This window comes from Trichechus manatus, unplaced genomic scaffold, assembly GCF_000243295.1.
Source record: "Trichechus manatus latirostris isolate Lorelei unplaced genomic scaffold, TriManLat1.0 scaffold00023, whole genome shotgun sequence".
Taxonomy (NCBI): domain Eukaryota; kingdom Metazoa; phylum Chordata; class Mammalia; order Sirenia; family Trichechidae; genus Trichechus; species Trichechus manatus.
The window spans coordinates 9,843,361-9,858,214 of record NW_004443959.1 but is presented as its reverse complement, the minus strand read 5'-3'; the positions used below and the strand labels follow the sequence as shown (position 1 = coordinate 9,858,214).

The window sequence follows — 14,854 nt, the reverse complement described above, 5'->3', positions numbered from 1 at the left end:
GTTCTCACTACCCGCTCCGGGCTTCCGGACTCCGTGCTGGGGTTGAACCTAGCAAACCGAGTTCTCCAAGCGGAAGGAGAAGGGAGGAGCCTAGTTCCGCGGGCGCCACCGTGCCGGAAATTGTGCTCTTGGTGGACGGAGTTCCTTCTTTCGTCCCCGTTGGCTATGGTTCCAATTTAAAAAGACTCCGGCGGCCTGTTTTTCATCTCGGCTTCTCCCTCAGCCTTCCGAGATGTCTGCAATTCCTGCTGAGGAGAGTGACCAGCTGCTGATCCGACCCCTGTAAGGGACCAACGAGAGAGGGAATGAAGGCACAGGATGTGTGAGAGGCGAGGAGGTGGTTGGTCTCCTCAATCGCCTCACTCCAACATGCCTCAGCATTCTGCCTTTGAGCCGCAGTTACAGGCCAGGCCTCCGAGGCTGAAGGGGTTTGGAGAACTACGGGTTGGAAGGGGCCTGTTAGGTTGAATGGGGTTTTGCTTTTTTTTTTAATCTCAGGGGAAGGTATGTTGTAAGTGAAAAAAAAAAAAAAAGGGGGGGTTTGGAGCCCTTAGGCACTTTCATATAAGCCAAAGAGGGTTGTCAGTTAGCAAAAACGCAGAACTTGGCGCGTCGGAGCCAGCCTTAAGGGAGTCGGCGGTGCTGATGGCGGGACAGCATGAGATGAGCCTATAACAGTGCGAGGAAGGACTAAATCTGTTTTGTATTGCCTCCAGGACTTGACATTTGCCAAGATGTGAAAAAGAGGAAATAGAGAATTGCTATGAGTTCCGACGTTCTGAGCTCAGTACTTTAACGGAATAAGGAAGGTAGAAAGTTGGAGAGGAGACAGAGCAGAGCTGTAAAGGACAAAACTCAGCCGTTGATTAAGGACGGCTGTTACTTTCATTGGAGATGGCATTCTGCCAGAGTAGCACTGTGCAGGTCTGGAATGCTGCTTAGAAGGGGAGATAAAAATGTGGGAAACATTGTCATATAGGTGAGCAATTCGAATCCACAAGCATTTCTTTACAGTTAGGTGTTAGTACCACGTTAATTGTGTGCATTTTTCAAAAGATGTATCTTTCATATTTGATAAGGATTCATTGAGCACCAACTGAGGACATAACACAAGTGTCCCCCTACATAGTTCACACCTGTCATCTCCATGTATTCAGCAAACCTACATGGCAAGCACTGCACTCGCCACTGGGGATACAAGTAAGACAAAGGGCTGACTTAATTCAGTTTATCCTTTTGGAAGAAATTGCACTGCAGGGGGAAAAGTTCTAGACAGATGGTTCGGAGTAATGAGAGACCATCACTTTGGAGTCAGACCTGGAATCCAGTCCCTGCTTTACCACTTGCTAGGGCATCCTCACTGAACCTGTTTCCTTATATAGAAATAATGCAACAACCCTTGTTGTGAGGAGTAAAGATCATTGCAGGTGCTCAATAATGGTAGCTATTAGAATATAAGAGCCCTGGTAGCACAGTGGTTAAGACTCATCTGCTAACCCAAAGGTAGGCAATTCAAATCCACCAGCTGCTCTATGGAAACCCTATGGGGCAGTTCTACTCTGTCCTATAGGGTTGCTATGACTCAGAATCCACCCGACAGCAACGTGTTTGGTTTTGGTTGGTTATAATATAGGGTCACTATGAGTCGGAATCGACTCAATGGCAATGGGTTTATTATAATAGTAAAGGTAGGCATTGCACTGAGTGTCATGAGACTGTGGGAAAGGTTTCTAACATGGGTTGAGAAGAGAAAGGTATGTGTTCTGGAAAATGTGATGCATGAACTGAGTCCTTAGGAACGAGTAGGAATTAAAGATAGATAAATTGTAGGGACAAGGATGTTTTAGGCGGAGGAGGTGGCACATGTGAACATGAGAATGGTTTCATGGCTGTGGCTAAAAGGTTAGCAGATGAAGCGAGAGAGGCAATCAGGGTGCAGCTTAAGAAGGCCCTTGTATACGTACAAAGGAGTTTGGACCTTCATCATGTTAGTTTTAGGGAGCCAAGGAAGGATCTTAAGCAGGCATGCTATATAGTGAGGATTACAATTTAGGAAAATCATTCTTAGCATCATGGTAGCAGATAAACAAGAAGGTGGACTAAGTGGAGGAAAATAGACTGGGAATCCTGTACAATGTAATGGAAATAATCCAAGTGATGAGCAACGAGAGCTTGGCATGAGTAAAATGAACAGCAATCGTTTGGAAAGAAATAGGTTTGAGAGTAAGAAAGTAAAATCTTGAGGACTTTGTAACTGATTGGATATTTTGGAGAGGGCAGAGGACAGAAGAGTGTTAGGATGACTCAGATTAAGTATGGGAGGTGGGGCAGGTCTAGAGTGAATCTGAGAGTTTAATGTATTATTGATATAGATTTATTGAGCTATAATTCACATAACACACAATTCACCCATTTAAAGTGTAGAGTTCAGTGGTTTTCAGTATACTCACAGAGTTGTGCAGCCATCACCCAAAAAGAAACCCTGTACCCATTGGCCGTCACTCCCATTTCCTCCATCCTCTCCAGCCCTAGGCAACCACTAACCTTTCTATCTCTAGATTTGCCTATCCTGAATATTTCAAGTAAATGGAATCATTCAATACGCAGCCTTTTGTGTTTGGCTTCTTTCACTTAGCACAATGTTTTCAAGGTTTATAATTTGGGAGTTTTTATTCATTCAATAAGTATTTCTTGAAATTTACTACGTGCCGGTCACTGTTGTAAGCCCTCGTGATATAGCAGTGAACAAGACAATGTTTCTCTTCTTAAGGACCTTTCATTTTTGTAGTGAGAAACAAACCATAAATGATTAGATATGATAACTTTCTGTAGTTACGTGTTAGATAAAAGTGTGTGGCTTGGTGTAAAGGGCAAAGTAGAGGAGGTAGTTAAGAGATGGCCTCCGTGAGGTGATACTTAAACTGAGACCCCAGTGACCCAAAGGAACAAATCATGTCTGTTTCTGAGGGCAGAGCATCCTGGGCAGAAAAAGCGAGTGTCAGGATCTTGAGGTGAAGACTAGTTTGGCATATTGAATATAAGGTGCCTGTGAGATATCCAAGTAGAAATACCTAAACATCAGCTGCATATTGTTAATTGCTGTTGAGTTACCTACTACTCTTGGTGACCCCATGTATGCAGAGTAGAACTGCTTCGTAGGGTTTTCGAGGCTGTGACCTTTCAGAAGTAGTTGGCCATGCCTGTCTTCTGAGGTGCCTCTGGGTGGGTTCGAGCCACCAGCCCTCAGTTAGTAGTCGAGCACTTAACCATTTGTGCCACCCAGGGACTCCTAGCTGTGTATTAGAGGTGTAGAGTTCAGAACAATCTGGGAATGATAAGGTAGAAACTAAAGGAGAATAGAATTAAGGGATTTAAATTTGGGGATGAGAATGATTTGCATGTTTAAATTCTGATGGTAAAGAGCTGACAGGGAAGTGTCAGTGATACAGCGATGTTCCTCAGGAGGAGGGAGTGTCCAGAGTGTAGAACAGTGGTGAAAAGATTCGTCTTAGAAACAGGTCTATTCTGTGGTTACAGGAGAAATAGGAGACAAAGATGTGAGTGGGTTGGTAGGTGAAGCTGAGGAAATTGACAAAGAACTGTATGTTTTTTCTGATGCAGATGAAGGCCCACTCCTCAAGTGAAGAAGAGGATAGAAGGTTGGGAATTTAGGAAAGGGGAGAAAGTTTGAAATAGTTGCTGTGGAAACTAGAAGAGGAAGCTGACCTGTAGACACTTAGGAGGGTGGCTGGACAGCAGAGAGGACTAGTTAAACGTTGCAGGCCGTGAATTCATGGAAGCCCCTATCTGTGGTTGTTTGTTTTTCTTTATCAACAGTCCACCCTGAGGTAGGATCTGGGTTTGAAGATAGATCTGTTTCATGTCTATCTCCTAGTAGATTGTTTGTTTCACGTCTGTCTCCTAGTAGATTGCGAGTTCTTGAGGCCAAGATCTGTATTATTAGGCAGTTCTGTGTCCTAGGCACTTTATAACAATTCCTGGCGTATAGAAGGTGCCTAATGTTGAATGAGTGAGTGAATCGTGAGCTAGAATGGTCAGGAAAGGCATCAAAGAAGGTGAGAAACTTGAAAAAGATAAACTTTATCTTAAAGTATGCCTTGTGGTAATTGAAGGTTATAGGTATTAATTTAAGTAGAGTGGAAAATTGTTTTAAGTATTTTGTGTGAAATATATTGAAAACAGAAGATAGAAAAGAACTGAAATTCACAGGTGTAAGACAGGTCTATTTAAATTTAAGCTATTTGGGAGATACATATTATCCTAAGGAAGACGAGTTTTGTTGTGCTTAGGAGTTTATACTTAAGTGCTCATTTTAAAAATATTAAATAATTCGTAATTGTTAGTTTATTTTTTTTAATACATCATAATTTAATCCTAACATTCAGAGGATTACATTTAACCTTTGGGCTTCTCTGATTTATACCAGCTTCTCTCAAAATTGTAACAACTGCAAAATCTCTGAATTCCCAAGAGTCACCTTCATGTTTTCCCACATTAACACTATTCTTCCCCTATCTTTGTAATTTTGTGGACGTCTCGACTCAAGATTTTTACGTGAGTGTTGTTATCAAATGGGGATGTAATGTAACTTGCAAAAAAGGGTGAATTTGTTGGACTCAATTTTAATTGTTTTTCAATCATTTTTATTTCTCCCCTTGAATGTTTACAGTGGAGCTGGGCAAGAAGTAGGAAGATCATGTATTATTCTGGAATTCAAAGGAAGAAAAATAATGGTAATTATTATTTTTGTAATCAAGTTCACAGTGTGGCTCTTTGTGCATTGACTATTAGGTCTTTTCTAATAGAGTAGTTACCTGTTTAGCTCCCAGAAAAATGCCGTGGTCAGTGTATGTAGTCTGTGCTCTATCAAGTTAATGTGAAAAACTAATCATACTCCTACACAGTAATTCGACAAAACATCAAGTAAACTAAGAACATACATTCCAAGACTGTAAAATTACCCACTAGATCTGCTAAACTATCATTTCTTCAAAGACACTCTCCCCCTATAGAAGACTGTAGCTGACCTAACTGCCCCACCTCCAGTGGAAGAGGAAGACCTCAAGGAACTGACTACCTGAACACATGTAAAACTCCAGCCACCCCATGCAGCAGGTGGAGTGATAGAGCCCTGGTTTGGGAGCCTGGATATCTAAGTATCATTAGGGACCCTGACCTTGAGCAGGTCACTCTACCTCTCTAAGACTATTTCCTTATCTGAAAGGTAGAGGGATTAGAATAGATGATTTCTAAGGTCCTCATTAGTAAAGTGGTTCAGTGGCTCATATTCCTTCAGATCCTCTTTCTTCTCTGCTTCTCCCAATTTTAAAAGAACGACATATTGTATTAATCTGGTAGTAATACCATATAAAATGAGTAAATCCTTACTGACACGAATTTGCTTCCTAATACCTTAAAATACTTAAACTGTCCTGATCAGGGGCTTCCCATTCTAATCATTGCTTTCTCATAATAGTCAGATCTGGTAGGAGTAATCTGTAAACTTTTAAAATGCTCATCATCTTCTAATATCAAAATTCTTGAAGAAGAGTTCATTCATTGTTAGAGTACTTGGCAGAAGTAGCTAGAAAGAAGCTGTCTTTTGTATTTTGTATCCTGTGACCTTAAATATGAACTATCTTTTAAATTTGGGAAGTTAGAATTGTATTTGCCACCTTTAATAAAAAATATTTTAAATGGTAATGTATGAAATGCACCTTTATTTTGTGTATGCTGGATCAGTTATAAGAATTGTCTATTGAATGAATTTTAATAAAGTGTGTAGTAGATTGTAATTTTTTTCCCCTATCTCTTTCAGTTAGACTGTGGGATCCATCCTGGCCTGGAAGGAATGGATGCTCTTCCTTATATTGATTTAATTGACCCAGCTGAGATTGATCTCCTGTTAATTAGTCAGTAAGTTTTTTTCTTTAATAACAACACTTTTTTTTAGGGACTTTTACTAGAAAGATCATTCCTTAATAGATTTCAAAATTTTTATTTTTTTTAAAACAGTGCTTTCTGGTAGGAAGCATATTGTAGACATCTAAGTCAACAGTCCAAATTATCATCACAGTCTAGAGAAATTTATTATGAAAACCGTATTTACCCACCTCTAGATGTGAGTCCAGTGGATAAGTGGGAAGGAGTAGTACAGACTTTGGATCATTGTAGTACTTGAGACAAAGAAAGCCTTTTCACAGCATTTCTTCTTGAAGTCACCATCTTGTCAATTCTTCTATAGAAACTTCATTTGTAAATAATGACATGTTTCAACTTTATCCCACTAAAGTATTTTATAGTTTTGTCTGCCAAGAGTGGGTTTGGGTATATTCTTCCCTCTCTAATTATTGGTAAAGTTTTTTGTTGTTTAGAAAAATATTTCTTAAATCTTTTTCTAAGCTAAAACATGAGTGCATTTTTCCTTCACTCTGCACATGCCTATTCTTGGCGTTCTGATAGTGTTGTATGTCGTTGTTACGTAGGACTTTTTTGTCCCGTGAGCAGCAGTTTACTTACATACAGTATAGGATGGATGATATTTTTAAATGTAACAGAGCCTCTTTGTATCTTTGTTAAGTTTCCATTTGGATCACTGTGGAGCTTTGCCCTGGTTTCTACAGAAGACAAGTTTCAAAGGAAGAACTTTTATGACCCATGCAACAAAAGCTATTTATAGATGGCTTCTTTCAGATTATGTCAAAGTTAGGTAAGTTGCTTGTTAGATTTACGCATATGTTTGGCTCTACACAATACATATGATTCAAGATATAGCTCATTTTGTGTTTTGAAATGCAGTATGCTCTTTTTTTTCACAAGGATGTCAGTAATTTAGTCATTCAGTAACAAGTACTGAACATCCATGGTGTACCCAACACATTCTTGGCCTTAAAAATCTTATACAGTTTTTATAGCTTTTTAAATTTTTGTAACTTAAGTGAGTTATAAGGTGTGATAGAAATACTCTGTAAGTAACATTTCATAATTTTATTATAATCTAAGACCAAATACATTATAAAGTGATATATACTGAATTCTTATTTTGAATTATTTGATCAAAGAAAATTGACTATCTTAAACAAAGAGGTTCTCTGGGGAAGTTTTTACTAGTTGTAAGAACTCTTCTACCAGAAAGAATGAAGCATTTTTGTGATACCTGCAGCACGAATTATTAGCCTTCAAAAGTTTATGTGTATTCCAGGGATCTCTAAGATGCAATATGTTATTCTTCATATAAAGGAGTAGAAGAGTTATCCTTAGTAATAGTAACATTAGTTAATACTTAAGTAATGCTTACCACATGCCAGGGACAGTCCTCACTTCTTAACATATATTAACATAGTTTAATCTTCTCAACAGCCTCATAATATAGGTTCTGTAATAAACCCCATTTTACAAATGATGAGACTGAGGCACAGAGAAGTTAGGTAATTTGCCTACGCTATCATACAACAGTAAGAGACAGAGCTAGCATTTGAACCGGGAGTCTGGCTTCAGAGTCTATGTCTTTAACCACTATTCTGTATTGCTTCTTAGAACATTACCATAATTTTCAGGGGAAAAGTTATGCTAAACTTTATTTTTAAAAAAATCCTTTCACATCCCAGCATGAGAATCTCTGCTGTGGTTCAGTGTCTATGAGTGAGTTACATCTCTCAGGAGTGTTAGGTTAGAAAAAAAGGTTGAGAAATACTATCTTAAGAGTACTTTGAGCTTTGTCTTCATTTACTGTGTGCTTTGCTTAAAATCAAGCTTCTTAACTATATACAGTAAAAAAAAAATACAAAATGTCCAAGAGCTTTTAAATAGCGTAATCCGTGCTTAATATATTTTTAAGCAGTATCTTCTTTGGTATATCATACATGAACAATTTATTTGAATTTATAGACTTTAAAAAAAAATCTTTGATTAATTTTGTTACCATCTTTCAAAATTTAGTAATATATCAGCAGACGACATGCTGTATACTGAGACAGATTTGGAAGACAGCATGGACAAAATTGAAACTATCAACTTTCATGAAGTTAAGGAAGTTGCAGGAATCAAGTTTTGGTGTTACCACGCAGGCCACGTTCTAGGAGCAGCCATGTTCATGATTGAGATTGCAGGCGTCAAGGTACTCTCTAACTGGCCCTTTTTCCCCCAGGAGAAGTCCGTGCACAGCTTTATGTCACCAAGTATTACTAAAGAAAATTTCCTAACACTTACAAAGTATCGAAACACTGAAGCATGATAAAAATTAAATTGATACTTTTTGCTTTTTAGTATCATAGTTCATACCCCTGTTATAGTACTTTCTGTATCAAGACTGAATTAATTGATATAGTAAACCAAATACACAATGACCTGTAATGAAGGTTTGTACCAAGAAAACAGTAAAATAAGCATCTCAAAGAGTAAGTTGCCCGATGCTTCCATAGGATTAATCCCTTCTCAGTGTCTTTTAGTAAACTCACTAGGGAAAAGCTGTCTTTGTGGCTGCATCCATTTAAAGTTAAGACATGATTTGGCATCCTTGACTCCTTGAGGTTCTGCAGTTCCTCTGTAAGCCCGTAAACTGGATGGCCTGCAGGAGTGGAGGGGTTTAGTCAGAAAGGATCTTTGCACCCACCCTTGATGGATTAAGACTAACAGAAATCTTGATGAACTTGTGAAAATCTGGGTGGATTACTGTATTTTTTTCTTAAGTAACGTGCCCACATAGATAACGTTCCCACACATATAACACACAGCATTTCACACTTACAGAAAGCACAGGGTGGATGCACACAGTTGGCAAAAAAAACATAAGATGTGCATTATTTGCATAAAATACGGTAATAGGTCTCAAGACTCTAGGGCAGTAGTTCTTAACTCTGGTTGCAGTTTAGAATCACTTAGGGAAGTTCCTCAGAAGTTAAACATGGAATTACCATATGACCCAGCAATTCCACTCCTAGGTGTACACCCCAAAGATTTGAAAGCAGGGTTGGAAACAGATACTTGTACACCAGTGTTCATTGGAGCATTATTCACAATAACCAAAAGGTGGAAACAACCTGTCTTAGTTATCTAGTGCTTTTATAGCAGAAATACCACAAATAGATGGCTTTAGGAAACAGACATTTATTTTCTCACAGTTAGGAGGCTAGAAGTCCAAATTCAGGGCACTGGCTCTAGGGGAAGGCTTTCTCTCTCTGGTGGCTCTGGAGAAGGTCCTTGTTACTTGGTTCCTTGGAGATCTTCATGTGGTGTGGCATCTATCTTCCCCCATCTCTGCTTGCTTCTCTGTGCCTCGTCTACTCTTTTTTGTATCTCAAAAGCGATTGGCTTAAAATACGTCCTACACTGATACGGCCTCTTAACAAGGAAAACCCATTCCCAAATGGAATGATAGTCACAGGTATAGGGGTTTGGATTTACAACACATATTTTTTGGGGAAACAGTTCAATCCATAACACAACCCAAGTGTCCATTAGTAGATGAATAGATTCAGCCATAAGGAGAAATGAAGTTTCGATACATGGTACAACATGGATGAGCTTTGGAAACATTACACTGAGTGAAACAAGGCAGACACAAAAGGACAAATAATGTATGGTCCCGTTTATATGAAATATCTTAGAATAGGCAAATGCATAGACACCAAAGTTTATTAGTGGTTACTAGGGGCAGGGAATCCCTGGTGGTGCAGTGGTTAAGAGCTCAGCTGCTAACCAAAAGGTCGGCAGTTCGCATCCAACAGCCACACCTCGGAAACCCTATGGGGCAGTTCTACTCTGTTGTATAGGGTCACTATGAGTTAGTACTGACTCGATGGCACCTAACAACAACAAGGGCAGGTAGGAAGGGGAAAGGGGGAAGTATTGTTTAAGGAATATTGAGTTGTTGTTTGGGGTGATGGAAACGGAGAGTGGTAATGGTTGCACAACATGGTGAATGTAATTAATGTTACTGAATTTTATACGTAAAAATGGTTGAAATGGCAAATTTTTATTATATGTATTTTAACACAATAAAAAAATTTTTTTTAAAAAGAATCACTTAGGGAGATTTTAAAAAAATACCCATTGAATCAAAATCTGGAGGTGTGGCCTAGGCCTTTTTTTTTTTTTTTTTTAAAGACTTCTAGGTGATACTGATGTATCGCCAGAATTGAGAACCAATGCTCTAGTATAATACTGTCCTGAATTTTTGCAGGTGTTCATATATTTGAACATTTTACACACAAAGTTGCACTATATACGGTTAAGTAGTTTATTTTTGCTCTCTGCCCAAGGGCACAAAATATAAGCAGAAAATAGCACAAATGCAGATCTCAATTCTCATTCGAAATTTGATGCATGCCCTTGTACCATTTTATCTTCCATCTGAGAGAATGCTTCCATACAGTTCAGTAGATTTCTTTCCTTGTCATATGCCACTTTCCTTTAAGAAGCTTATAACATTTCTCAAGTTTATTAATATATAGATTATCTTCGGGGATGATCCTGTTAGGTTGGATAATTGAAGCACTGAATGGCTTAGTGACTTAATAAATAAGTTATAGATTTTTAATTAGACACAAGCATTACATCTAGATTTCATCAGTTGTAGGCAATTATTTTTTTCTATTAAACTTCACTTTTCAGATGTCATGAGCTGAATATATTCACTAGTAAAATGCAGTCTTCCAAAACCCTAACTTACTAGCTTTTTCTTTTTCACAGCTTTTGTACACAGGTGATTTCTCAAGACAAGAAGATAGACACTTAATGGCAGCTGAAATTCCTAATATTAAGCCTGATATTCTTATTATTGTAAGTATTATTGCACTGTATCGTAATTAGTTTAATGTAAGCAAAATTTTTTCTATAGGGAAAAAATCATGATCTCATTTTCATGATGTTTTATTGGATATAAACATATCTGGCTTTTTAGTATAAAATTTATTTTGAGATTTCTCTCTGTAGTGCAGGTCCACTTTCTTGCTGTTAAATGTATTAATTAACTTTATGTAATAGAAAAAAAAACTGTGTTATACATAGGGTGTTTATGAGTCAGAACCGACTGGACGGCACCTAACAACAACAGCAACAATGCAAAAAAGTAACTGCTAGGCCATCTTTGGGCAGGTCATTGTATACTGGATGTGCTCCTTCCTTGTTTCCTAAGTTCTTTTGCTAGGTGCAGTACCTTGAATTCATAGAACGACATTTTAAGGGTTGTTTACAAATAATGTGGCCCTACTGTCTTTGCTGTAGTAACTATCTTTTGGCTGTTAGCACATGCTAACTTGTCATATTATTCATCATTGTATGTCCTGCCTGCCTACTAGATTGTGAGTCCCAAGAGAACAAGAAAAAAATAACTGTGTACCAAAGCTCTTTTAACCAAAAAGGTCAGTGGGTTGAGCCCACCAGCTGCTCCATGGGAGAAAGATGTGGCAGTCTGCTTCTGTAAAGATTTATAGCCTTGGAGACTATCCGGGGCAGTTCTGCTCTGATCTGTGGGGTTGCTACAAGTCAGAATCAACTGGACGGCAGCAGGTTTGGTTTGGTTTGGGGGAGGGAGCAGTGAGTAAATGGGTAGAAACAAGTATTAATGAACATGTATTGGTAACAGTCGGGTCAGGAATTGGGAGAGAAATCTTTTGGGCCTGTGGTATACATCAGAACATCAAGAATATTTAGTTTAAGGTGGAATAGCTGCCTGCTTTCCCCCCTGCCACCTACGGCATCCCCCAGCTGCCCAAATATGAGGGGCCAGTGTATATTGCTGTCTGTAAGCAACATGTGATTGGATTAGGTTTACCTTGGTTACCCAGCATAGAAATTTACTCTAAAGGAGACCAAAAAAACCAAACCCATTGCCATCAAGTTGATTCCAACTCATAACGACCCTATAGGACAGAGTAGAACTACCAATAGGGTTTCCAACAGCAGCTGGTGGATTTGAACTGTCAACCTTTTGGTTAGCAGCTGAGCTCTTAACCACTGTGCCACCAGGCCTCTAGTGTAAGGTAAGGGAAGATTTATTTTTTTTAACCCGCAGAAAAGTTACTTGCATGTTATCTGGTACTTCAGAGCAGTGCTTCCCAAACTTTAATGTGCATATGAATCATCTGGTGATACTGTGAGCAGACAGATTGTGACTCAGTGGGGGGCCTGAGATACTGCATTTCTGATAAGCTCCCCAGTGATGCCACTGCCGCTGCTTGGTGGGCCCCACACAGCAAGGCTTTAGGGGATGTTCTTATATGGAAGTATAAGGAACAATGTCTGTTTCTGGATTGTAGACTTTGACTTATGGGGAGTGTGAGAAATACACTTTTTTCTTCCGTGGATATCAAAATGATTAAAAAAGGGCATGGCATAATTATCTCGAGGAGGAAATATGTCAGGATACACTTTTGAACGATTTCCTGATTCCATTTTCTGAAAGGTTCTTATTACTTCCCCAGATCTGAATTCTAAAGTTCTTATTTGCTCTTTTTTCTAACTAATGTTATAATAATGTGTGTTCAGGTAAGTGGTATGTTAATGGAGGAATGAATCACTTCACCTCATCACTAATGTTTAACTTAAATTCTTTGGGGATTCGTGGTCTTTGTTTCACACTTCTAACGTATCCTTTAGGAATCTACTTATGGGACCCATATCCATGAGAAACGTGAAGAGCGAGAAGCAAGATTCTGCAACACTGTTCATGATATTGTAAATAGAGGGGGCAGAGGTCTTATTCCTGTCTTTGCTCTTGGAAGGGCTCAGGAGCTGCTCTTAATTTTAGGTATGGCTTTTCCTTTTTATCTGGGAGATTCTCAAAATCTCAAACTCGGTTATATCAGGATAATACATGGCCTTGGATAAGTCATTCTGCATCTGGGTTTCCGTTTTTTCCTTTTAAAACAGGGGTTCGGTGCTAGTAAAAGCCCAGGGAAACAACCGCTCGTGCTCTGCTCCTGGGAGGGTAAATTGGCATACCTTTATGGTCGTCATCTTGCCAGTCAGCATCAGAAGTCTTAAAAATATGCATATCCTTTGACCTGGCAGTTCCACTTCTGGGAGACAACTGGGATGTACAAAAAATTTTGTCAGTAAGGGTATCCATCACTTTAGTATTTTTAAAAAAATATCACATCTGTAGGCAAAAGTCATGTTACACACAAGTAATTACATACTTTAACATTAAATGGACCCAAAAAATAAGGTTCAAAACACTATGTATTCTGACCCTAGTTAGGTAAAAATACACAAATGACTGGAAAGACATTAAATCTACATAGTGGGAAAGTGAATGTTTTCTTTTTTATTTTGTGCTTCTTTGCATTTCCCAAATACTTCAATGAACATGTATAGCTTTCTGTAATAGGAGGAACAATCAGTGTCACCATTGTTTAGTATACATTTGTACCGAGGAGCCCTGGTGGCGCAGTAGTTAAGCATTCGAATGCTAACTAAAAGGTCGGCATTTCAAATCCAGCAGCCGCTCCTTGGAAATCCTGTGGGGCATTTCTGCTCTGTCCTGTAGGGTGGCTATGAGTTGAAATTGATTTGATGGCTATAGACTTATTTGTGCTTAATGATCCCTTCTAACTCAGACATTCTGTGATTTCTATTTGGAGAAAGTACTACTCTTACAGAACAAATTATAGATTCCTTGTATTTATATAGCCTCATTGTGAAGAACTAGAAGTTATCACATTTTAAGCCATTATTCTCATTTCTGTTGTCTCTTTGATGGTAAAGATAAATATTATCCCTATTACACTGAAAAGGAAAACAAGCAAGGAAAGATTGAACACATGACCCAAAATCAAAAGTAAATCTGTGACATAGGCAGGAAGAGACAGGACTTACTAGATGCAAGATTTTCTAACTCCTAAGCTAGTCTAGTCTTCTCTGGATCCTACCTTGGTCTTCTTTTCTAACCGCAAGTCAAATTACTGCTTAGAAATCTTAAGATGAAAAGTCTTTGTAACAAGTAATCTGAAGAGCAGAGGAAGTTATGAAGGTGAGACATGTTGTCACTACCAAATTAGGTTGCTGGATTTAGCAAATAAAAATACAGGACACCAAATTAAATTTTAATTTCAGGTAACAGTGAATTTTTTAGTAAAAGTATGTCCCAAATATTTAATATACATTTTTATACTAAAGTTTTTTTCATTGTTTATCTGAAATTGAAATTGATCTGGGAATTCTGTGGTTTTTTGGCTTTTGGTTTTCTTCCTTTTTTTTTTCCCATACAAAAATTTGTACATACATTGTTATGTGACTCTAATTGCGGTCCCCCTACTGTGACAGCACACTCCTCCTTTCCACCCCTGATTCCCCATGTCCATTCTACCAGCTCCTAACCCTCTCTGCTTTCCCATCTCACCTCCAGACAGAAGCTGCCCGTTTAGTCTCTAGTATCTACTTGAGCTAAGAGGCACACTCCTCATGAGTACCGCTTTATGTCCCACAGTCTGGTCCAATCCCTATCTGAAGAGTTGGCCTTGGAAATTGTTTTAGTTCTGGGCTGATAGAGAGTCCAGGAGCCATGCTTTCTGGGGTTCCTCCAGTCTCAGTCAGACCATTAAGTCTAGTCTTCTTACTAGAATTTGAATTCTGCACCCTACCTTTCTCCTGCTCCATCTGTTGTTTTCCCTGTCAGGGCGGTCATTGGTGGTAGCCAGGCACCATCTAGTTCTTCTTGTCTCACGCTGATGATGTCTCTGGTTTATGTGGCCCTTTCTGTCTCTTGGGCTAATACTTTCCTTGTGTCTTTGTTGTTCTTCGTTCTCCTTTACTCCAGGTGGTTGGGACCAATTGATGCATCTTAGATGGCCGCTTGCAAGCTTTTAAGACCCCAGACGCCACTCACCAAAGT

At 38.9% G+C, this 14,854-nt stretch overlaps 1 protein-coding gene across 2 annotated transcripts in view; it reads left to right on the top strand.

The window, feature by feature from the left end:
- The first annotated feature begins 2 nt into the window (after window positions 1-2).
- The window catches only part of CPSF3 (cleavage and polyadenylation specific factor 3), a 42,740-nt gene continuing 27,888 nt past the window's right edge, over window positions 3-14,854 (top strand). Inside the window, exons 1-7 of one of the 2 annotated variants that reach the window (XM_004373074.2) lie at window positions 3-282; window positions 4,691-4,754; window positions 5,840-5,937; window positions 6,602-6,730; window positions 7,960-8,137; window positions 10,711-10,800; window positions 12,619-12,769. In XM_004373074.2, the coding sequence (XP_004373131.1) occupies window positions 233-282; window positions 4,691-4,754; window positions 5,840-5,937; window positions 6,602-6,730; window positions 7,960-8,137; window positions 10,711-10,800; window positions 12,619-12,769 (760 nt within the window). In that variant the 5' untranslated portion in view covers window positions 3-232. Of the gene's footprint in view, window positions 283-4,690; window positions 4,755-5,839; window positions 5,938-6,601; window positions 6,731-7,959; window positions 8,138-10,710; window positions 10,801-12,618; window positions 12,770-14,854 lie in introns of those variants that run through there. The other variant, XM_023728270.1, reaches the window with a different exon arrangement.